General features: G+C 42.1%; 1 protein-coding gene and 1 pseudogene across 2 annotated transcripts; one reads left to right on the top strand and one right to left on the bottom strand.

Moving 5' to 3' along the window:
* Positions 1-2085: 2085 nt before the first annotated feature.
* On the bottom strand, positions 2086-4566 carry LOC128577462 (cullin-1-like). The gene has a single exon (XM_053579697.1). The coding sequence runs from the start codon at positions 4564-4566 to the stop codon at positions 2242-2244; it is 2325 nt and encodes a 774-aa protein (XP_053435672.1). The 3' UTR covers positions 2086-2241.
* Positions 4567-23505: 18939 nt separating this feature from the next.
* On the top strand, positions 23506-25211 carry LOC128577408 (dynactin subunit 4-like; annotated as a pseudogene). Its single transcript, XR_008377571.1, has one exon. The product of XR_008377571.1 is annotated as a dynactin subunit 4-like (transcript).
* The last annotated feature ends 869 nt before the right edge of the window (positions 25212-26080 follow it).

Raw genomic sequence — 26080 nt, 5'->3', positions numbered from 1 at the left:
GAGCTATTGAGTACACTACTAGACACAATGCCTAACCTGATGAAAGACAGGATGTTCAGTGGGGCAACTACCTTTAAAAACAAGTCTATGCTAGAGCAGGGAATAAAGCACAATGAAAGTAGAACTGAGAATTGTGTTACATTCCTGTTAGGTTCATTAAATCAATGTCTGATCTTTGTGCTTCCGGTCTGAGTTTACACCATGGCAGGGCAGCAGTAGGTGTAAACCACATTCTTCAATTCTCTTTCAAATTCATGACCGGAAAAGGAAAGAAAGTGCTATTGAATACCTTTACCACAGATACAAAGAAATTTTAAGCAGGAATTTAGCGTGGAGAAAAGAACCCCACTCTTTTGTAACAGTCTAAAACACAAAAAGAACAATAAACCCTTCCAGCCACTACACACTCTTATTAGGAATATGCCTAAGCTTGAAGAAGTTCTGGACATCAGAGGGCAAAACCCATCGTGATGTCATCAACTGTGACCCTGTAGTAACTTCATGCTGTAATGTGCTGGGATCCAGGCTTATGGTCAAAGACACTAATTGGCCTTTTGTGCTCACTTAAGTTGTTGTCCCTGAAGTTAATGAAACAGGTAACTTGTTAGAGTTCTCTGCTGGGGAAGTGCGGTTTGGGCAAGCTGTCATGTTGTCACTAGCCCTGGTCTCCTTCCTGTGGTCCCACCTCCAGGTATAGTCTTTTTGCTGACAGAAGAGACTAGGGGAGCCATCCAATAAGCCCCAGGAAATGGGGCAGGGTGCTGGGATATTGGATCGCCAGTGTTCACGTGCTGTTCTCACAGCAACGGTAAAGCAGAGTTCCTATTGCTTTTTTTTTTTTTTTTGCACAATTATATTTTATTTATATATGGAAATTAGTTGTGGCCAACAGGCAGCAACTGGGATGGGCAATGGCAAGATGCATACGTTATTTAAGAAAATGGACATAGGGCGGCGCCTGTGGCTCAGTGAGTAGGGCGCCAGCCCCATATGCCGAGGGTGGTGGGTTCAAACCCAGCCCCGGCCAAACTGCAACCAAAAAATAGCCGGGCGTTGTGGCGGGCGCCTGTAGTCCCAGCTGCTCGGGAGGCTGAGGCAAGAGAATCGCGTAAGCCCAAGTGTTAGAGGTTGCTGTGAGCCGTGTGACGCCACGGCACTCTACCTGAGGGCGGTACAGTGAGACTCGGTCTCTACAAAAAAAAAAAAAAAAGAAAATGGACATAATCTCAGCACAGATTAACCCCCAGAAATTCCTTTTTAAATGTCAAATAAAATTATACGCCTAATTTTTACATTTGTGAAGTAGGAGTTTTAGTATGTATGTTATTGCTTGATTGTGTAGATGTAGTTGGAAATCATCAGTAATGCTGGGGTTTTTTTTAATTTTTTTTTTTTTTTGTAGAGACCGAGTCTCACTGTACCGCCCTCAGGTAGAGTGCCGTGGCGTCACACGGCTCACAGCAACCTCTAACTCTTGGGCTTACGCGATTCTCTTGCCTCAGCCTCCCGAGCAGCTGGGACTACAGGCGCCCGCCACAACGCCCGGCTATTTTTGTTGTTGTTGTTGCAGTTTGGCCGGGGCTGGGTTTGAACCCGCCACCCTCGGCATATGGGGCCGGCGCCCTACTCACTGAGCCACAGGCGCCGCCCAGTAATGCTGTTTTTATCTTGACAATCTACCACAAAAATTGCTGCTATCCTTGTATATTATAAAAAATCAATGAAATAAAACTTGCAAAGCATAACAAAAAAAATTAGTAAAACTTAAAACAAAAACCAAATGCAACTTGTCAGAATCCTTTGATTTTCTTTATTTTCACACATTAAAAAATGAAACGCACTACAGAAATTTTTTTCATAGCAGATTATACATGAGTCCATTCAGACTTGCTTTCAAAGTGCTGCCACCATTATAAGTGCTGCCTGGGATGACTGTTAATCAGGCAGCCAATGTATTGACTTAAATGCAGTAGCATGCAGCCCTCAGCATGGATGTTTCAGTTCCCCTCTGTTCTTATGTTAGGTTAAATGGTGTTGGTGTCCATATTTACCGACTTCAAAGGTATCAATTCTGAGCAATTCTGATGTTAATCTGAGACCACGTGATGGGAATCTTGGTCTCAGTTTTAAAAAGGGAGGTCCAAATGGTGGCAGGCTAGGTGCTATGAACTTGAGTTGTTTTCATTCTTTCCATGATGAACTATTTGTTGCGGGTCACATGGTCAGACCCTTCTAGAAAGGTTAAGCCAAGTAGCTGTAGGTATCCTTTTCACCATCCACTCGCTCCAAATATTCTTTCTCAATTAGAATGTCAATGCATTTCTTGATCATTGGGACCCGCGGTTTGAATCTGGAGGACAGCTGAGTGAGGACTTCTCCAAGTAACTGCTGGTGTTTCAGAACTTTCCGCATTTTCATGATCCTCACGATGGCCATCTGAATCAGTAGTTTGCGGTCTTCCTCAATATTTTTGTGTGTCATTTCTTGTTCCTGCTTCTGTTCAGTTTTCATTGGCACATTGATGTTAACCCTTAATTTCTTATTTTTATAAGGAAGATATAATTTTATTAAGGATTCTTGCTTCAGTTCCACCTCATCGACATTTTCATTCTCCAAGACCAATAACTTTGACTTCAATAAAATCTGCAGGACTTGTGCTAAAATGTCCATTTTAATTTGCGTGCTGTCAGCCAACTGCTGCACAGTATAGGCATCTTCTCTGTTGTACTGAAATAAGATTGCCATCTGCAATGTAGATGCCTGCAAAGTATATCTGTTTTTGAAGCAATTAGTTACCAACTCTCCTTTAGACAACTGATACAACCAGGTCAGCTTTCTGCCGCTGTGACGACTGGCATAGAAGTCTGTGAACCGCTGGTAACTACGTTCCAGCTCTGATGGCAAGGCAAATGTGCAGGACTGCTGGAAGGGCCAAGATCCAGAGCTGAGAACCTGAATACTGAAGTCCAAGTCCAGTGGTTCTGAATGTGTCAGGTGCTTTTTGAATTGCTCATTCAAATCTTTGCTTACACCAATGTCTTGAAACATCCGCTGAAGTTTAGAGGTATAGTCAAAACCACAAGCTTGCTTCAATTTGGATATCATGATTGCTTCAGCATCATCACTCACGCTGTTATGATGTACAAGCCTCTTGGCCAGCATCTTTGCATAAAACTTATGAAAAACGTCCTTGTCGTCTATGTACTTGAAGACAACCATCACTTGATTGAGTGTGTCTTCCAGCTCTGCCTCTTCTGGGTTCTTGGAACTTTTTTTCAATAAGGAGTCACAGTACCGAGCTAGCAGCTCAGGGGACTTGCTGGATGACTGGGCTATCTTGGTAACTGCATTGCTGTTTATGAAGCGCCCGCAAGCCTTATCAAGAGCAGCCACAAAGCCAGCATTATTATCAAATGCAGACACTACCAGGGCATGGTATTTTTTGTGAACATCCAACACTGTCTGTACATACATTTTGGGGTCATTTAAAGCAGCTTCTCCACACTTTTCAACTGCTGCAAGACCCTGATTATAAATGTGTGTCTCCAGCAGTTTTTTCAATTCTCCTAGGCCATCCTGGATTCTAGATACAAGATTATACATGCACCCCAAGTCTTCATTTTTGTCAGCATCTAATAAATTCTGAAATTCTGAGTGAAAAATGTCCAGGTGTTTTTCAATGAGGACTTTCTCACACTTTCTTGCTAATTCATCTTGTGTGCTTTCATGAAGATAAACCTGAACTCTTCGTTGTTCCTCAAGCAGATGAGCCTCTGCCTTTTTCATATATTCAGTAACTGAGTTCTGCTGTAAGATTTCAGTGCTCTCTCTGGTATAAAATCTCTCTGTGTCAGCCAAAAATTGAGATTCAAAGGATTCTTTATACACTGTTAATGTAGGACCCTTTGCAAATGCATTATCTTCATTCAGCCCCAATTCCACATATGACTGTACAACTCCACTAATCAGCCTTGTATTGATGGTTTCACCATTTCTTTCCTTTTCAATCAGTTTTAAAATAACATTTGTTACCTGTTTATTCAATGGCCTGAACAAAGAATCTCTCCAATTCACCAATGCCAAGGAATAAATTTCATATATTCCTTTTCGTCCTTCATTACATTCACGGCGAACCCAATGTCTACTGAGGTAGGCACAAATCCCATTCAGTACTTTGCTTGAAAATTGATAATCTTCCCACTGTTGAGTGTAGAACTTTAGTACACTCTCGTCCATCAAATCTTCTCCATCCTTGAGAAGATCTGCCAAGTAATTTTTCAAAAATTCCTTAAGCCGTTTGTACAATTCCAGGCCAACAAACTGAGCTCCTCCAGGTGTCTGCTCATTTTGGGATTTAGAGGGAGGGACCTCAGCTCCTTGCACTTGGTCTGACTCATGTACACTAGTACAGTAGTTATAAACATGGGTGTAGAGCTCAATGTATCTGGACTTCACCATGTTCTGTCGGGTGTACACTTGCTGTATGCCAGCTCTGAGGTCATCCCAGATCTGGTCCAGGCTGATCTGTTTCAGGCCCTGTGGGTTCGGGCTCATGGTTGAGAACATTGTGAAGGATGTCCTAAAGCCGCCCAGCACAGCAATCCTTATTCAAAATACAGCCAGTCCTCCATTAGATGGGCTGGGGGACTGGGTCTACACCATCACAGGGCAGCAGTAGATGTAAGCCACACTCTTCAATTTTCTTACAAATCCATGACCTCCAAAAAATGAAAGAAAGTGTTGTTGAATACCTTTGCAACAGATACAAAGCAACTTTACTAAGTAGGAATTTAGTGTGGAGAAAACAGCCCCACTCTTTTTCAACAGTTTAAAACAGAACAAGAGGGCGGCGCCTGTGGCTCAGCGGGTAGGGCGCCGGCTCCATATGCCGAGGGTGGCGGGTTCAAACCCAGCCCCGGCCAAACTGCAACAACAACAAACAAAACAGCCAGGCATTGTGGCGGGCGCCTGTAGTCCAAGCTACTTGGGAGGCTGAGTCAAGAGAATCGCCTAAGCCCAAGGATTTGGAGGTTGCTGTGAGCCGTGTGACGCCACGGCACTTTACCAAGGGTGATAAAGTGAGACTCTGTCTCTACAAAAAAAAAAAAAAAACAGAACAAGAACAACAACAATAAACCTTTCCAGACCCTACACATGCTCACCAGGAATAAGTATAATCTTGAAGATGGTCTGGACATCACAGGGCAACACTCACTGTTATGTCTTCAACTGTGACTGTTTAGTGACTTCCATTACCTCACTTAGTTATTTTTTGTGGTAAGCCATTTATAGTACACTCTCAGTTGTTTTGAAAAGTAGCCTGCTCATCAGTTTTCATCAGTGTTTGTGGACTTAATGTGTAGCCCAACATAACTCTTCTTCCAAAGTGGCCTTAGTGAAGCCAAAAGTTTGAACACCCCTGGAACTGGGCTCAGGAGTGTTGGAGATTCCCAGATAGACTGATCTTTCCAGTCTCTGAGATCTCTCATGATCATCTGAAATAATCAGAGCTATTGAGTATACTACTGGACACAGTGCCTAACCAGATACTAAGAGAGGAAGTTCAGTGTATCAACTACCTTTAAAAACAAGCATATTCTACAGAAGGGAGTAAAATGCAATAAAAGTAGACCATAGGATTGTCTTACATACCTGTTAGGTACATGAAATCAGCGTCTGATCTTTGTGCTTGGGGATTGGGTCTACACCATCACAGGGCAGCAGAAGGTGTACACTACACTCCTCAGTTTTCTTACAAATCCATGACCCCAAAACGAAAGAAAATGCTGTTGAATACCTTTGCCACAGATACAAAGCAACTTTACTAAGTAGGAATTTAGTGTGGAGAAAAGAACCCCACTCTTTTGTAACACTTTGAAACACAAGAAGAACAGCCACTTCACATGCTTACCAGGAATAAGCCTAAGCTTGAAGATGGTCTGAATATCACTGGGCAACACCCATTGTGATGTCATCCACTGTGACTATGTAGTGACTTCATCCTGTAATGTGCTGGGATCCAGGCTTAAGGTCAAAGATACTAATTGTCCTTTTGTGCTCACTTAAGCTGTTGTCCCTGAAGTTATTGGAACAGGTAAATGGTTATCCCTACATCCACACAGAGAGAAATGTTCTCCCATTTATGGCTTATTGATTCTAATGACAGTTGAGTTTTCAGCACTAGGTTCATACAACAGTTAGGATTTTGTACGGCACTATGACACAAGCAGCAACACAGCTTACAAACCTGGATGGAGCCACTTGAGTGGGACGCTATTGCAAGAACCTGTTTTTACACATATCCCAAAAGATTCATTTTAAAGAGGCTTACAAATTTGCTATGCCTGTCTATAGCCTCAAAATGTTCAAAGCATCACAGGCCTTAAACCATGTCTGGTTTGCATGAACCATCATCATAATTCTTGTCTTTTAGATGATACAAATGTTTTTGTTTGTTCATCTACGTGTGTGTGTATGTGTGTCTGTGTGTGTATATTTTTTGAAATTCAGTCTCTCTTTGTTGCCCAGGATTTCCATGGCCTCAGCCAAGCTGACAGCAACCTCAAACTTCTGGGTTCAAGCAATCCTCATGGCTCAACTGCCCAAATAGCTAGGACTGCAGGTGCCGGCCATAACTCTTGGCTAGTTTTTCTATTTTTTAGGAGAGACAGGGTATGCCTCTTGTTCAGTCTGATCTTAGCACCTCTAAGGTCTAGCATTACACTTGCCTCAGCCCCTCAGAATGCTAGGATCATAGGTCTGAGCCACCAAGCTGAGTCATTTTCACCTTCTTTGTTTCCCACTCTCCCTCCCTCCCTTTGTTCCTTCCTTCCCCCATTCTACCTCTGCTTCTCTATCTCCTTTCTTTTTTTTTGTTTCCTCCCTTTCTTTCTTCTCTCTTCTACACATTCAGGGAAACATCTCTAGTACCAAATGAGCAAATTATAGAAGTGATCACTGAGGGTATAGTTTTGAACTATATACTTTAAATGAGAGAATTGTGGAGTGTATGAATTATACCTTAATAAAGCTATTATTTTTTAAATGTATGGGCTGTTATTTATTATGAAAGTAGAGAAAAATCCTGAACAAATCATAAGCCTGGCTGAAGACCATAGCTCACATATGTAATCCTAGCACCTTAAGAGGCCAAGGCAGGAGGATCACACGAGGCCAGGGGTTCCAGACTAGCCTGAACAAAATAGTGAGACCCCATTTGTACAAAAAATGCAAAATTTAGCCAGCTATGGTGGCATGTGCCTATAGTCCTAGTTGCTGAGGAGGATGAAGGTAGGAGGATCAATTCAGATAAGCATCTTGTGATTCTGTGAAATATGATGATACTACTGTACATTAGCTGGGGCGAAAGGGGAAACACAGTCTCAAATATACAAGAGGTATACTATGTATGTGTGGAAAATGTCCAGGAGCATACAAAATATTTTATGCATGTTCACCAAGTAGGATTTTTACCAGGAGTGTGAGTTTAGTTCCATATGGGAAAATGAATTATTAGAATACACTACATTAATAGAATAAATAACAAAGACCACGTGCTCAGCTTGACAAAGGAAAAGCATTTGATAGATGCCACACATCTTCAAGATGAAAATCATTTAAGAAACTAAGATTAGAAGGGTAAAGTGCATCTGCAGATGATTGGATAGATATATGTGTTATACTTATATGAAGGAATATTTTTTAACATTAAAAATGAATGAAGGGCATATTTAGGTTACCATGTGAATGAACATTAAAAATATTATGATAAGGGGAAAAAGCCAGTTACAAAAGACCACATATAGTATGACTTCACTTTATAAGAAAACATCAAGAGTAGGCCAGTTGTTTCCTAGGGCTAGAGGGGAGGTGGGGAGGATGAAAGTGGCTGCTAACAGGTATTGACTTTCTTCAGGTGGAGGGAGAAGGAAAAGTTCTAAAATTAGATGGTGGTTTTAGCTGCATCATTTTGTGAATATTCTAAGAAACAAAGAATTGTACCCTTTAAAAGTGCGAACTACCTATCTCAGTAAAGTTATTTTAAGATAATTTTCTAAAAGCTTAGGTACTCAAAATACAGGATAAGAAGTATCGGTAGTGGGAGTCCCTAAGGAGACAGTTACCCATATCTCCCTGCTCACATTCAGGCTACCATGAATTGATATGGAAGGCACATTGTTGCACAGTATTCAAGCTATGAATTTTTTTTTTCTTTGAGACAGAGTCTCACTCTTTCACTCTCAGTAGAGCACCCTGGCATCATCACAGCTCAAAGCAAACTGAAATTCTTGGGCTCGAGAGACCCTATTGCTAGGTTGGTGCCTGTAGCTCTGTGGCTAGGGCACCAGCCACATACACCAGAGCCGGTGGGTTCAAATCCAGCCTGGGCCTGCCAAACAATAATGACAACTACAACAAAAATAGCTGAGCATTGTGGTGGGTGCCTGTAGTCTCAGCTCCTTGGGATGCTGAGGCAAGAGAATCACTTAAGCCCAAGAGTTTGAGATTGCTATGAGCTATGATACCACGACACTTTACCAAGGGTGACATAGTGAGACTCAAAATAAAAAGACATCCTATTGCCTCAGCTTTTTCAGTAGCTGGGACTACAGGTGCCCCCCACAATGCCTACCTATTTTTTACCATCTGCCTCAGCCTCCCAGAGTGTTTAGGATTACAGGTGTGAGACCCTGCTCCTTGAAGTTGTTGTATTTTTTAAACCATTGTTTCAGGCCAGACAGGGTAGTTCATGCCTGTAATCCCAGTACTCTGGGAGGCCCAGACATGTGGACTGCCTGAGTTCATGTGTTCAAGACCAGCCTGAGCAAGAATGAGAACACTGTCTGTAAAGAATATAAAATAGATGGACATTGTACAGGTGTTTGTAGCCCCAGCATATACCAAATGTACTCATTGCAAGGAGGAAGGTGGCAGAGGAAGTAGTACATGCCCACACAAGAGAAAAACTCAATTCAATTCAAGTTGGGCGGTGGAGGAGGAGGGGATAAGGGAGGAGGATTGGTGTGCCCTCACATAATTGGTACAATGTAAGGGTATATGACACACCTCCTGGGTGCAGGAAACAACTACAATAAGGACTTTACCTAACAAATGTAAACATTGTAAACTAATAGTTTGTACCCTCATATTAATCAGAAATTAAAAAGAAATTTAAGATGAAAAATAATGATAAAGTCACCCAGAATATTTCAGAATAATAAAGTTTTTAATAGGTCAAGTCTATTGTCTATGTATACTTAAGAGAATATTTGTAAGAACTATGCACATTTATAGATGTTTCAATAAAAGTATTTAGAATATAAAAAAAGGAAACATTTACTTTTGGTTATGGGCCTTCCACTGATTACCTGGAACCTTGTAAGTGGTATCTCTTTCTCTTTGACTAGATACTCAGATATTTACTTGTGGTCTGGTGTCATTTTACTAATTGTTAGTTTAGAAGGTTTAAGTGCCTTTTGTTTTTGAGTTAAATTAGAGAAATAGGGCATTTTGATTAATGGTATTCTCTATAAGTTGACTCAAATCTTGGTTTGCTATCATCAGGATCCGATGGCAAAGGATATCCTGACTATTAGAAACTAGCTCTGGGTCATTTACACTTGTGTAAAGTGAAATAAGCCAAACACGGATAGACAAATGTTCTATGATTTCACTTTTATAAGATACTGAGAAATGGAAAATTCATCAAAACAGAAAGCATAATGGTTACCAAAGGATTAGAGGAGGAGGAGGAAAGAGTTTTTGTTCAATGGCTACAGAGTTCTGCTCAGGATTGTGAACAAGTTCTTGAAATGGAAAGTGGTAATAGCTCCACAACACTTTGAAAGTACATAATGTCCCTGAATTAATTCTTAAAAATGGTTTAAATGATAAATTGTGTTATGTCTGTTTTACCATAATGAAAAACATATTGTTTTATGGTCATCAATCAAAATATTCAGGAAAAAGCCACTTCAACACACCATATCAAAACATAACTGGAGGGCCAGGCATGGTGGCTCCTGCTTGTAATTCTAGAATTCTGGGAGACCAAGGCTGGAGGATCACTTGAGGCCAAGGTTTCTAGACCAGCCTCAATAGGAGTGGGACCACTTTTCTCTTAAAAGCAGAAAAATCAGCTGTGTATGGTGGCATGTACCTATACTCCCAGCTACTTGGGAAACTAAAGTAGGAGGATTACTTGAACCCAGGAGTTTGAGGTTGATGTAAGCTGTACGATGCCAGTGCACTCTAGCCTGGGTAACAGAGTGAGACTCTATCTCACACACAAAAAAAAATAAAATAAACAACAACAACAAAAACAATTAAGTTGCTGTTACCATAGAATGTTATCATCTATTCCACACAACCTAAAAGTTTAAAACTCAGTTGAAACATAATTCTCTATGAACAATAATATCAATAACACATAAGTATCAATAATAAGAAAACACTTATTATAAATAAGAATGCTATACCAATTAAAGTTAGAAAGGGTAAAAGAATCAAAGTCACTTTTTATTCAGAGGATATATTTTTCTATATTATTGTAGTGGAATTATTGGTGGCCTCTGAAATGATATGCCCATGTCTTATTCCCTAGAACATGTGAATATTATTTTATGTGAGCAAGGATATGATTGTGGTAAGGATTTTTGCTTTAGGAACTACAGCTTTATTTTTAATCATCCCTACCTGGAAACAACCAAAATATCCTTCAATATTTACATGGTTAGCTTTTGGCTTTCTGCTCAGAGGAGGCCAAGGTGCAAGTTTCTTTGGTCGTCCTAAATTCGGGTTCGTCCAACACCAGATACCTCCACCATGCCACCTAAGTTTGACCCCAATGAGATCAAAGTCGTGTACCTAGGTGCACCGGTGGCAAAGTCGGTGCCATATCTGCTCTGATCCCCAAGATTGGCCCCCTGGGTTTGTCTCCAAAAAAGCTTGGTGATGACATTGCCAAGGCAACCGATGACTAGAAGGGTCTGAGGATTACAGTGAAAGTAACTAACCAGAATAGACAGGCCCAGATTGAAGTGGTACCTTCTGCCTCTGCCCTCATCATCAAAGCCCTCAAGGAACAGCCGAGAGAGAAAGAAACAGAAAAACATTAAACACAATGGAAATATCACTTTCGGTGAGATTGTCAACATTGCCAGACAGATGTGGCACCGATCTTTAGCCAGAGAACTCTCTGGAACCATTAAAGAGATCCTGGGGACGGCCTAGTCCGTGGGCTGTAATGTTGATGGCTGCTACCCTCACAACATCACAGATGACATCAACAGTGGTGCTGTGGAATGCCAGCTAGTTAAAAAGTACAAAGGAAAATGTTTCAATAAAGGATCATTTGAAACCCCCCCAAAAAATATTTACATGGTTAAACAATGTGCTACATTAATATCATGGACTGTAAGGGTCAAGAAGGCCAAGTAGAAGAGGCTTTCACCAGAGGCTCCTGTCCAGAAGGAGATAAATTGGAGTGAAATGGACTTGGAGCAGCCAAAGGTGGGGATTTGAGCACAGGGAGACAGAAGTGAGGGAGACAGAAGTGAGGTGTACATCATCTCCCTTGAGAGAAGTTGAGAGGCTAAGAAAGAGGAGGAAAGATAACAATGATCAGGGATAGAGATTAGTTGGAGGGCACCTATTGCCAAGGAGACAGGAGATACCTCCCCCAACCAGGTGGGCAGGCTTATTCCAAGTGAGCAGGTTACAAAGGACCTCTTACCTCACCCAATGGGAGAGAGTTGTGAGGTCTCAGTACTCCTACACCACAAAAGGTTCTACCTCAGAGCACAGATCCCATTCTGCTTGGCAAAAAAGGTGAACGAATAATCTCTGTCTGCAATCCACCTGTCAAACTGCCCACTACAGACACTGAAGTGTTTGGAGAGTTAACTGAGAGGCTGGTGCATTATATGAGCCCCTGAGGTGTTAAACAGAAACAGTGGCACTGTAGTTCTGACTTTGGCAGAAAGAGAGATGAACTCTCCTGACCCCCCTATCCACTAGAAAAGACCATTCTCCAGCCTCAAGGAACTCTCAAGCAGATGTGCCCAGTGGCTGACTCTCAGAAATTGTTTGAGTGAGTGTCGCTTATGCTGCCTGTGAGAGTTTGACAGGAACTCTCACCCAGAGCTGTCTGGGATTCTTGTTCTCCACTATCTTGCCTGCGGGTTCAACATTGTTTGACTTTGTTTGAGCAGTAGTGGGGGGATAGTTTGCAGCAGTGAGAGTCAATTCAGCAGGTCTGTCTGTAGATTCCCTTCCTTCGGTTATTGCTGGTAAGGGGTGTGGCTGTAGATGTGTGTATCTTTGCCTAGCAGAAATTCCAGTGAAATACTGAGACTCATTAGAATTGAGTATAGAGCAGGCTGGCATCAAGACAAAGCCAGGTCGTGCTATCTCAGGAAGTGGGCCTTCAGAGACTCTGCCAATAGCTCTGAAAAATACCTTTGCAAGGCAGCAGGGAGAAGGCCACAATTACAAGTTCCAGCTCATTGGAGAAGGGATGGTTAGCTCCAGTTGCAGTGACCTCCTGATCCAATCTAATTTTATGTTGCAAAAGAGGATGCTACAGTGTTTCCTAAGGGTACCAAACTAGATTATCTCTCAATAAGTATTCAGGGAGGGAAAATAGGATGATGGGAAGATGGCGGACTGAAGCCAGCTTTCCATAGAGGCTCCTGTCCTGAAGGAGAGTTAGGGGACGAAAATTTAGCAAATAACCTGATGGATTCCAGCAACACCAAGCGAGAAAGTTGAAGAACGCACATCAACCCCGCTGAGGAGAGCTGCCATCACAAGGAAGCAAACAAAAGGTACAAAACCCATCACCAAGCGGACGGGAGTCCTCCCTCCCCACCTGATCGGCTTAAGGGCCCCACAAACAAAAGGGCAGAAATCAAAGGCCATCCCACTACACTTCACGGGAAAGACCTACTACAAACTAGACCTACCTCCCTTACTAGGAGGCCTAGGCGTTATCCTGCCAGGCATAAAACTGTATAAATCTGTAAATTTCCTTTGCCGGTGACTCTGAGTACCCAGCACTTCCCTCCACTCTCTCTGAGGTCTGAAAGCCTGTCCCCCAGGAGTTCGGATTCTTGGGTGGCTCCTAAAGGGGAGAGGACAGTCCCTGAGCTGTGGCTGGTCAGCGCTGATTCTGGGGCACGGGAGAGAGGTTAGGACAGTCAGCGGAGGGAGACCCTCACCAGGGCGGCACTTCCCCGAGGCGAGGTGCAGCAGCCCTCCTTGGGCAACAATACCTCCAAGCATATAGCTGAGTCGAACTCGCTACCAGCTGCTCTGAGTGCCTGGCGCTCCCCCCGCCCTCATTCTGTGGTCCGGAGACCTGAACGCTTGCCGTGTGGCTGGGCAGGGAACTGGGGATAGCCGAGTCTGTTCGCTGCCCAGCGGTTCTGGGCTCCAGCCGCTCCCTCCCACCCCGCCCCCACTCTGAAGCCTGAAGGCTTGAGCTATGGAGAGACGGGAAGAATCTGAATTTCCTTGCTGCCGAGAGCCCCGGGCTCCCGGCGTTCACCCCGCCCTCGCTCTGTGGTCCGGAGACCTGAACGCCTGCTCGGTTCTGAGCTACAGCCACTCCCTCCACCCCGCCCCCACTCTAAAGCCTAAAGGCTTGAGCTGCGGCGGTACAACCAGGCAAGAGACCAGGCGAATCTGAATCTGTTCGCTGTCCACCGGGCTCCCTAGGCTCGGAGCCCCTGCTGGCTCGGAGTGCCTGGCGCTCCCCCGCCCTCACTCTGTGGTCCGGAGACCTGAACGCCTGCCGTGTGGCTGGGCAGGGAACTGGGGATAGCCGAGTCTGTTCGCTGCCCAGGGATTCTGGGCTCCAGCCACTCCCTCCCACCCCGCCCCCACTCTGAAGCCTGAAGGCTTGAGCTGCAGCGGTATAACCAGGCAAGAGACCGGAAGAATCTGAATTTGCTCACTGCAGACTGGGCTCTGGCTCCAGGCTCCCAGCGTTCACCCCGCCCTTGCTCTGGGGTCCGGAGACCTGCTCGGTTTGAGCTCCACCCACTCCCTCCACCCCGACCCCACTCTAAAGCCTGAAGGCTTGAGCTGCCGGGAGAGAGACCGGGAGAACCTGAATCTGCTCGCTGTCGACCAGGCTCCCTACGGCTTGGAGCCCCTGCTGGCTCTGAGTTCCAGGCGCTCCCCCGCCCTCACTCTGTGGTCCGGAGACCTGAACACCTGCCATGTGGCTGGGCAGGGAACTGACCAGCGGTTCTGGGCTCCAGCCGCTCCCTCCCACCCCGCCCCCACTCTGAAGCCTGAAGACTTGAGCTGCGGCAGTACAACCGGGCGACAGACTGGGAGAAACTGAATCTGCTCGCTGTCGACTGGGCTCCCTACGGCTCGGAACCCCCTTGGAGGTAGATCAACAGCCGTTTTTTCTTTAACAGCAGAACGGTCACTTCTGGATATTCTGAGGCCACACCCCCTGTCTCCCTGGACAACCAGAGGAGGCCACCGGTGAGCGGGGGATTTCCTGACACTGCTCACAAACCCGGGAAGCTTCCAGGGCGGGGCTGACCCAGAGAGGTGATCGGACTCAAACCTCCAACACCAAAGACGTTTGAACTCAAAACAGCTCGTCTTCTGTAGGCGATTTCGACAGGAACAGAGACAGAACCCCGCAAAGTTGTCTGTTCTGCTCTGTTCTGTTCTGTTAGCAGCATCCATCAGGGATGGGGCTAAGCCTGAGTGAACACCTCCCTCCCATCACCTGCATCAAACACTCATAGATGTCAGGCCCCATCTCCTCCTGCTAGATAGCGGCAGTCTATGGGGGCCTGGCAGACTTCCTTGCGATTCAGGCAGGTGCAAACCCCTGGAGTGTCTGTTCACTGCAGGCAACTGGGTTAGCCATCTGCAGAGATACCAGTGACTGGGTCTGACGAAGGGGCAAAGTGGGGAAGGAGACGTCAACCTTCCTAGACTGCTCTGTTTGCTGGGTGGCTCCTCCTGACTCCACGCTGCACTGGGGTGAGCCGTGTCAGAGGAGTCACCAGGCCCCTGTGATCCAGTTCCCAGAGACCTCTTGAACTCTCTCACCTGAGACAAGTGCCGATTGAGACAGTTGATTTGGACCTTTTGAACTGGGCTAATAGACTGAGGACTTTTCAGGCGGTGCCCTGGGTCTATGGTTGTAGGAAGGTTGATTCTCCTTTTCCAACTGGGGCCAGAGGTGCGCAGGCGGGGTGACTTAATTGCTGATTTTTCCACACAGCTGAGACTTCAAGCCAGAGTAGAAGTTGCAATAGGATTGAACAGAAACCAGCTGAAAATAAGACAGAACCACTTTGCTCCACCACACCAGACAGGACCCCAGTTTCTCAGGCCACAACACTGTACTGGCCCTCGATAAAACCCCAGGGGAAAAACCAAAGGGAGTAAAATAACCATGGGGCGGAATCAGCAGAAAAACTCTGGTAACATGAATAACCAGAATAGATCAACCCCCCCAAGAAAAGACACGGCAGATGTGATTGAAGATCCCATTCATAAACAACTGGCTGAGATATCAGAAATCGAATTCAGAATTTGGATGGCAGACAAGATTAATAAAATGGAATTAGGAATCCGAGGAGAAATTCAAAAATCGTCTCAAGAATTTAACGAATTTAAAGACAAAACCACCAAAGACTTAGACACACTGAAGCAAGAACTTACAGCCCTGAAAGATATGAAAAATACAGTAGAATCCCTCAGTAACAGAATGGGGCAAGCAAAAGAAAGGATTTCTGACATTGAAGATAAAGTCTTCGAACGCTCCCAATCTCTCAAAGAGGAAGAGAAATGGAGAGCAAAAACGGATCACTCACTCAGAGAACTCTCAGATAATTCGAAAAAAAGGAACATAAGGATTATAGGAATTTCTGAGAACGATGAAGTGGCCTCCGAGGGCACAGAGGCCCTTCTGCATGAAATTATGAAAGAAAATTTTCCAGACATGCCTAGAGAAACTGAAATTCAGATAGCAGACAGCTTCAGAACCCCAGCACGATTCAACCCCAATAAGTCATCCCCCAGACATATCATAATTAGCTTCACTAAAGTTAACATGAAAGAGAAGATTCTCAAAGCAGCCCGGCGAAAGAAAACTATAACGTACAAAGGTAAGAATATTAGAATAACTGCAGATCTCTCTGCTGAAACTTTTCAAGCCAGAAGAGGCTGGTCATCAACTTTTAATCTCCTAAAGCAAAAAAATTTTAAACCCAGGATCTTGTATCCAGCTAAACTGAGTTTCATCTATGATGGAGAAATTAAATATTTCAATGACATTCGTATGTTGAAACAATTTGCCATAAGTAAACCAGCTCTTCAGGATGTTCTCAGACCTATCCTCCACAATGACCAACCCAATCCTACACCACAAAAGTAAACTGACTCAGAAACTTCGGATCAAACTCCAACTTCCACACTGGCGAAAGGATTAAAAATGTCCACTGGACCTTTGAAAAACTCGATACCCAAAATTCCAACAGACTTATCAATACTCTCCATCAATGCGAATGGCTTAAACTGTCCTCTAAAGAGGCATAGGTTAGCTGACTGGATACAAAAACTCAAGCCAGATATTTGTTGCATACAAGAGTCACATCTCAACTTAAAAGACAAATACAGACTCAGGGTGAAAGGATGGTCATCCGTATTTCAGGCAAATGGTAATCAGAAAAAAGCAGGTGTTGCAATTTTATTTGTAGATACAGTAGGCTTTAAACCATCAAAAGTAAGGAAGGACAAGAATGGTCACTTCATATTTGTTAAGGGTAATACTCAATATGATGAGATCTCAATTATTAATATCTATGCACCCAACCAGAATGCACCTCAATTTATAAGAGAAACTCTAACAGACATGAGCAACTTGATTTCCTCCAGCTCCATAATCGTCGGAGATTTCAACACTCCCTTGGCAGTGTTGGATAGATCCTTCAGAAAGAAGCTGAGCAAAGAAATCTTAGATTTAAACCTAACCATCTGCTAATTTAGATTTAGCAGACCTCTACAGAACATTTCATCCCAACAAAACTGAATACACATACTTCTCATCAGCCCACGGAACTTACTCCAAAATTGACCACATTTTAGGTCACAAGTCTAACCTCAGTAAATTTAAAGGAATAGAAATTATTCCATGCATCTTCTCGGACCATCATGGAATAAAACTTGAATTGAGTAACAACAGGAATCTGCATACCCATACAAAAACATGGAAGTTAAATAACCTTATGCTGAATGATAGCTGGGTCAGAGATGAGATTAAGAAAGAAATCGCCAATTTTTTGGAACAAAACGACAATGAAGACACAAACTATCAGAACCTCTGGGACACTGCAAAGGCAGTTCTAAGAGGGAAATTTATAGCACTGCAAGTGTTCCTCAAGAGAACGGAAAGAGAGGAAGTTAACAACTTAATGGGACATCTCACGCAACTGGAAAAGGAAGAACATTCCAACCCCAAACCCAGTAGAAGAAAAGAAATAACCAAAATTAGAGCAGAATTAAATGAAATTGAAAGCAAAAGAATAATACAACAGATCAATAAATCAAAAAGCTGGTTTTTTGAAAAGGTCAATAAAATAGATAAACCTCTGGCCAACCTAATCAGGAAAAAAAGAGTAAAATCCCTAATATCATCAATCAGACACAACAAAGTCGAAATAACCACAGACTCATCAGAAATCCAAAAAATCCTTAATGAATATTACAAGAAACTTTATTCTCAGAAATATGAAAATCTGAAGGAAATAGACCGATACTTGGAAGCACGCCACCTTCCAAGACTTAACCAGAATCAAGTTGAAATGTTGAGCAGACCCATATCAAGTTCAGAAATAGCATCAACTATACAAAACCTCCCTAAAAAGAAAAGCCCGGGACCAGATGGTTTCACGTCAGAATTCTACCAAACATTTAAAGAGGAATTAGTACCTATATTACTCAACCTGTTCCAAAATGTAGAAAAAGAAGGAAGACTACCCAACACGTTCTATGAAGCAAACATCACCCTGATCCCCAAAGCAGGAAAAGACCCAACAAGAAAAGAAAATTATAGACCAATATCACTAATGAATATAGATGCAAAAATATTCAACAAGATCCTAACAAACAGAATCCAGCAACACATCAAAAAAATTATACATCATGACCAAGTTGGTTTTATCCTAGGGTCTCAAGGCTGGTTCAATATATGTAAATCTATAAATGTAATTCAGCACATAAACAAATTAAAAAACAAAGACCATATGATTCTCTCAATTGATGCAGAAAAAGCTTTTGATAATATCCAGCATCCCTTCATGATCAGAACACTCAAGAAAATTGGTCTAGAAGGGACTTTTCTTAAACTGATAGAGGCTATCTACAGCAAACCCACAGCCCATATCATATTGAATGGAGTTAAATTGGAATCATTTCCACTCAGATCAGGAACCAGACAAGGCTGCCCATTGTCTCCATTGCTTTTCAACATTGTAATGGACGTTTTAGCCACCGCAATTAGGGAAGAAAAGGCGATCAAGGGTATCCATATAGGGTCAGAAGAGATCAAACTCTCGCTCTTCGCAGATGATATGATTGTGTATCTGGAAAACACTAGGGACTCTACTACAAAACTCTTAGAAGTGATCAAGGAATACAGCAGCGTCTCAGGTTACAAAATCAACATTCATAAATCGGTAGCCTTTATATACACCAACAACAGTCAAATTGAAAAAGCAGTTAAGGACTCTATCCCATTCACAGGAGTGCCAAAGAAGATGAAATATTTGGGAATTCACCTAACAAAAGACGTGAAAGATCTCTATAAAGAGAACTATGAAACTCTAAGAAAAGAAATAGCTGAAAATTTTAACAAATGGAAAAACATACCATGCTCATGGCTGGGAAGAATCAACATTATCAAAATGTCCATACTACCCAAAGCAATATGTAATTTCAAAGCACTCCCTATTAAAGCTCCAGTGTCATATTTTAAAGATCTTGAAAAAACATTACTTCATTTTATATGGAATCAGAAAAAACCTCGAATAGCCAAGACATTACTCAGAAATAAATACAAAACAGGAGGAATCACACTACCAGACCTCAGACTTTACTACAAATCGATAGTGATCAAAACAGCATGGTATTGGCACAAAAACAGAGAAGTAGATATCTGGAACAGAATAGAGAACCAAGAGATGAATCCAGCTACTTACCGCTATTTGATTTTTGACAAGCCAATTAAAAACATTCAGTGGGGAAAAGATTCCCTATTTAACAAATGGTGCTGGGTGAACTGGCTGGCAACCTGCAGAAGACTGAAATTGGACCCACACCTTTCACCATTAACTAAGATAGACTCTCAGTGGATTAAAGATTTAAACTTAAAACATGAAACTATAAAAATACTAGAGGAGAATGCAGGGAAAACCCTTGAAGAAATTGGTCTGGGTGAGTATTTCATGAGGAGAACTCCCCGGGCAATTGAAGCAGCTTCAAAAATACACTACTGGGACTTGATCAAACTAAAAAGCTTCTGCACAGCTAAGAACGCAGTAAGCAGAGCAAGCAGACAGCCCTCAGAATGGGAGAAGATATTTGCAGGGTATATCTCTGACAAAGGTTTAATAACCAGAATCCACAGAGAACTCAAACGCATCATCAAGAAAAAAACAAGGGATCCCATCGCAGGCTGGGCAAGGGATTTGAAGAGAAACTTCTCTGAAGAAGACAGGCGCACGGCCTTCAGACATATGAAAAAATGCTCATCATCTTTAATCATCAGAGAAATGCAAATCAAAACTACTTTGAGATATCATCTAACTCCAATGAGACTAGCCTATATCACAAAATCTCAAGACCAGAGATGTTGGCGTGGATGCGGAGAAAAGGGAACACTTCTGCACTGCTGGTGGGAATGCAAGTTAATACATTTCTTTTGGAAAGATATATGGAGAACACTCAGAGATCTAAAAATAGATCTGCCATTCAATCCTCTAATTCCTCTGCTGGGCATATACCCAGAAGACCAAAAATCACAACATGACAAAGATATTTGTACCAGAATGTTTATTGAAGCCCAATTCATAATAGCTAAATTATGGAAAAAGCCCAAGTGCCCATCAATCCACGAATGGATTAATAAATTGTAGTATATGTATACCATGGAATACTATGCAGCCTTAAAGAAAGATGGAGACTTTACCTCTTTCATGTTTACATGGATGGAGCTGGAACATATTCTTCTTAGTAAAGTATCCCAAGAATGGAAGAAAAAGTACCCAATGTACACAGCCCTACTATGAAACTAATTTGGGACTCTCACATGAAAGCTATAACCCAGCTACAACTTAACCATTGGTGGGAAGTGGGAAGGGGGTGGTGGGTAGTGGGAGGGGGATCGGTGGGATCACACCTGTGGTTCATCTTATAGGGGTATTTGTGAAACTTGGTAAATGTAGAATGTAAATGTTTTGGCACAGTAACTGAGATAACGCCAGAAAGGCTATGTTAACCACTGTGATAAAAATGTGTCAAATGGTTTATGAAGCGAGTGTATGATGCCCCATGATCATATCAATGTATACAGTTATGATTTAATAAAAATAAAATAGAATAAAATAAAATTCATTAAAGTGGAAAAAAAATAAGTATTCATGGACATCCTATCATTTCAACAAAAGAAGTATAATTCATGTATTTTTTTAAAAGATGAAAATACTCACGGGAGGAGCAAGCAGAACTCTAGCAGCAAGAAAAATCAGAGTAGATTAACTCCCACACAAGATTACAAGGGATATACAACAGAAAATATCATGCATAGAGAAATTGCTGAAATGTCAGAAATAGAATTTAAAATGTTGACAGCAAATAAAATGATTGAAATTGATGAGAAGATGGAAATAGAAATCAATAAAATAGTTCAAAAGTTGTCTAAATAAATTAATAAATTCAAAGGCAAAGTCACCAAGGATTTGGACATAATAAGGAAAGATATAGCCAAACTTAAGGAATTGAAAGAGGCATTTGAGAAACTTCAAAACAAACTAGAGATCCTCAATAATAGAGTAGAACATAAAAAAGAAAAATTTCAGAAATTGAAGACAACACTTTTTAACTATCCCAAACATTCAGAGGAATGGAGCAAAGGTGAAAAAAATCCAGAATATTTTCTGAGAAATATATGGATCATGCCAAAAGATAAAAGATCCAAATTGGGCAGCACCTGTGGCTCAAGGGGTAGGGTGCTAGCCTCGTATGCCAGAGGTGGCAGGTTCAAACCTAGCCCCAGCCAAAAACTGCAAAAAAAAAAAAAAAAAATCCAAATTATAGGGATTCTTCAAAGAGAAGAGGGTGCTCCTAATGGCACTGAAGCTGTACTCCAAGACATTATGGTAGAGAATTTTCCAAGTATTATAAGAGAAATTCAGACAGTAGATTGTTTCAAAACCCCAGCACCACTCAACCCAAACAAACATCTTCTAGACACAGAATAATTAACTTTGCCAAAGGTTATATGAAGGAGAAAACCCTGCAAGAAGCCAGGTATAAGAAAAGTCTCACCCACAAAGAGAAAAATATCAAGATGACCATAAGCTCATTCAGCTGAAATTTTTCAAGGCAGAAAATGATGTTCATCAGCCTTTAACCTTCCTAAACAAAACAAATTTCAGCCTAGGATCATGTATCATGCAAGACTAAGTTTCATTTGTGATGGACAAATCAAATATTTCACTAGCATCTAAATGTTGAGAAAATTTTCACAATTAGACTTGCTCTATAGAAAGTAAGGGGAACCATTCTTCATAAGGAGCAGCATAATGGTCCATCACAAAGTTAAACACAACTTAAAATTAAGTAAAAAAGCCTCGTTTCCACAATGATGAAAGGGACAGAAATAAGCTCTGGATCTCTGACAAGTGAGATGACCAAAACTCCACCATAGCTATCAATTCTGTCTACGAATGTGAACAGCTTGAATCCCATTCTAAAAAGGCACAGGGTGGCTGACTAGATACAAAAGCTTAGGCCAAATATCTGTTGCATCTAAGAAACACAGATAACCTCAAAGGATAAAAGAAGACTCAGGGTAAAGGAATGGACAACAATAATCCAGACAAATGGAAAGCAGAATAAAACTGGGTTTTCAAACTTAATTGCAGATATAATTGGATTAAAAGCAAAAAATAAGGAAAGATAAGTATGGACACAACATACTTGTCAAGGAAAACACACAACATAAAGAGATTTCAATAATTAACATTTATGCATCCTATCTGAATACTCCTTGATTTATAAAGAAAGCCTAAGTGATCTGAACCATATGATAACTTCCTACACTATAATAGAGATTTTTAACATCTATTTGACAAAACTAGATAGATCCTCCAAGGAGAAACTGAACAAAGAAATAATGGTCTTAAATAAGAAACCAGAACAAATGGATTTAACATGTATATAAGGAACATTTCATCATCACAAAACTGAATATACATTCTCCTCATCAGTGCCAGGATCCCACCCCTGAGGCGGGGTCCTTTAATACCTGTGGAACTGGTGTCTATCAACTGAAGAAAAATAAAGTTAAAAGCAGTGAGAGACAAAGAGGACATGCAGAATAGAGGGTTGTTTGTTTGTTTGTTTTATTTTATTTATTTATTTATTGCAGTTTTGGGCCGGGGCCAGGCTTGAACCCCTGGTATATGGGGCTGGCACCCTACTCCTTGAGCCACAGGTGCTGCCCCAGAATAGAGTTTTAAAAGGTGGGAACATAAGGGACCACCACTAGCTTGTGGGTTCCAATGAGTGGTCCAGAGTGTTTGTTACACTCAGCTTTTTGAAGGCTATTTTATCATTTAGCTGAAAGGCTAAGCTAAGGAAGGGAATAAAAATGTTAACATTTTCTCTGACTAAGCATGTTAGTTCTTATTCTATCTATAATCATTAACGTTAAGATTCTGGGCAGCATTGAGGAATCCAAAACCTGAGCCTTGTGTGGGGCAGAATCCTGTCTGTGGTCATGCACATAAATTCCTTGGAGGAGGTTAAACCCCTCCAGTATCTCTGTGCAGCAGACACAATGGTGTCAGGTTTCCTCTGAAGAATCAGTGGAAAGGAGGAATTTTCCCCTTATCTCCACCCAGAGGCATTTCTTTCCATGATTAGGGTACAAGGTCTCCTGTCCATATTTCAGGGCTTGGGGTGTTCCCTCCATCTCTGCACTGGTCATAATTCAAATTTCCACAATGGGCATTTGCTTTGACTATCAATGGAGCGGGGGATGGCCTGATTAATGTTTCCTCCTAGGCCTTGCATATACTTCTGTTATAGCCATTGTTCTTCAGAGTGTTTAAAGACCCAGCAGAGTTTTTGCAAGCTGTATCCCTTACAGTCCAGGCTTCTAGTAAAAGCAAGTACTGCTCAGACAAGTAATTTAACTGCTAGTTTAAAAGTAAGCAAGCAAAACTTTTTATTCCGGTCGTTGGCTCCTCCCTCTCCAAGATGGTGTCTTTGCTGCAGTCGGAGAGGGTTCTCTACCTGGTCCAGGGAGAAAAAAAGGTTCGGGCCCCGCTCTCCTAGCTCTACTTCTGCTGCTATTGTAGCGAGCTGCGGTCGCTGGAATGTGTGTTTCACGAGGTGGACTCTCATTATTGTCCCAGTTGCTTAGAAAATATGCCATCGGCTGAAGCCAAACTTAAAAAAAATAGATGTGCCAACTGCTTTGACTGTCCCAGCTGTATGCATACCCTCTCCACCCGGGCAACAAGTATCTCCACACAGCTTCCAGATGACCCAGCCAAGACCACCATGAAGAAAGCCTATTACCTGGCCTGTGGATTTTGTCGCTGGACGTCTAGAGATGTGAGCATGGCAGACAAATATGTTGCTAGTGGTGGTTGGCAGGAACCTGAAAATCGTCACAACCAACGGATGAACAAATTGATTGAATATTACCAGCAGCTTGCTCAGAAAGAGAAAGTTGAGCGAGATCGCAAGAAACTGGCACAGCGTAGAAACTATATGCCTCTAGCTTTTTTGCAACACACTACTCATGTAGTGGACAAATATGGTCTTGGAACCAGGCTTCAGCAACCATGAGCTGGTACATCTATCAGTACCCTTGTCGGACTTTCCCTTAAAGAAGGTGAAGACCTGAAAGAGATAAAGATTGAGCCAGCTCAGGCCGTAGATGAAGTAGAACCTTTACCTGAAGACTATTATACAAGACCAGTAAACCTAACAGAGGTGACCACCCTTCAGCAGCATCTCTTGCAGCCTGACTTCCAGCCAATCTGTGCTTCATGCTCTATCCTTGCCACAAACATCTTCTGATCAAACAGTCTCTACTTTGCTGGAAATGTGAACATAATTTGAGCAAGCCTGAATTTAATCCAACATCTATCAAATTCAAAATCCAGCTGGTTGCTGTCAATTATATTCCAGAAGTGAGAATCATGTCAATTCCCAACCTTTGCTACATGAAAGAGAGCCAGGTCCTCCTGACTCTTACAAATCCAGTGGAGAACCTCACCCATGTGACTCTGATGGAGTGTGAGGAGGGAGACCCCGATAATGTCAATAGCACTGCTAAGGTGGTGGTGCCTCTCAAAGAGCTGGTTTTAGCTGGCAAGGATGCAGCCGCAGAGTATGATGAGTTGGCAGAACCCCAAGATTTTCAGGACGATCCTGACATTATAGCCTTCAGAAAAGCCAACAAAGTAGGTATTTTCATCAAAGTTACCCCACAACATGAGGAGGGTGAAGTGACCGTGTGCTTTAAGATGAAGCATGATTTTAAAAACCTGGCAGCTCCCATCCGCCCCATTGAAGAAAGTGACCAGGGCACAGAAATCATCTGGCTCATCCAGCATGTGGAACTCAGCCTGGGCCCACTTCTACCTTGAAAGGTTTCCCTGACAAGCAGATCCCAAAGGACAGTGTTACCATAAACCTGTGTGAAAATGTGGAAGCCACTGCTTCCTTAGGCCTTGTTTATAACAATGTACCCATACACTACTGAAGCCTGTTCCTAGGAAAGTGGGAGGAGGGGCCAGACATTAGGAACACAGAGTAACTGCTGTGCTCCTCTTGTTGTCACCTCTGGTGACACATTGATAAGTCTGTGTCTCCCTCACTGAGCCCTGCACGTTGAATAACAACAGTTTAGTTCCATCCCAGTAAAGGGAATGGCTATTCCTTGGAGTGGCATTAGATGCATCACCTGAGAAACTCTGACAATACTACTCTTAATCTAATCTCTCAAAGGATCACAGTCTCACAGAAGAAACTTAAAAATGATAACCCAAAAGTAGACCTGCTATTAATGATCCAGCATTGGTCTCAATGTACCAACTGCTCTCTGCTACTAAGTATAAACTAAGAAATCTAGAACATATCCCTTCACTTGCCTGATTACTCCCATTTTGCCATATATTTCTATTTGACAGAAGTGTAGGATTGTCATAGTGTCTTTAGCTGTGTGATTGGAAAAACCTGTGAAGTTCTTAAGCCGCTTTCATTTATTTGCCCTCTTCTAAGTGAATATGTTAGGACATTTATTAGTTGCTTTTAAATTCCTTCCCCCTAGACTGTGGAACTTTTTCATTTAAAAAGAATTTGAGAAGCAAGCAAAAAAAAAAAAAACAAACAAACTTTTTATTCCACCTTGCTCAGCTTATTTCACTGTTTTCCCCCTTTTCTGGAGTTGTTTTCCCTTGCCAAGAATGGGTTTCTCCCTGCACATCAGCCCAAGGATCAATCTTTAAAATTGATCATATCTTCAGACAAAAGTCTAACTTCCACAAATACAAAAGAATAGAATTTATGCCTCGTATCTATTCAGAAAATCACAGGATAAAAGTTAAACTCAAAAGCAGCAGAGATCATCATGCAAAAATAACTAGTTAGTCAGGGTAACTAAATAACCTTATACTGAATGATAATTGGGTCAAATATGAGATTAAGTAGGAAATAATTCAATTTTATGAACAAAATGACAATGAAGCCAGAAACTATCCAACTAACTGTTGGATACTGAGTCAGGTGGATGGCTTAAGCT

The sequence above is a fragment of the Nycticebus coucang genome, chromosome X (assembly GCF_027406575.1).
Source record: "Nycticebus coucang isolate mNycCou1 chromosome X, mNycCou1.pri, whole genome shotgun sequence".
NCBI lineage: Eukaryota > Metazoa > Chordata > Mammalia > Primates > Lorisidae > Nycticebus > Nycticebus coucang.
The sequence above is the reverse complement of the archived record's forward strand: the minus strand, read 5'-3'. Positions and strand labels throughout refer to the sequence as shown.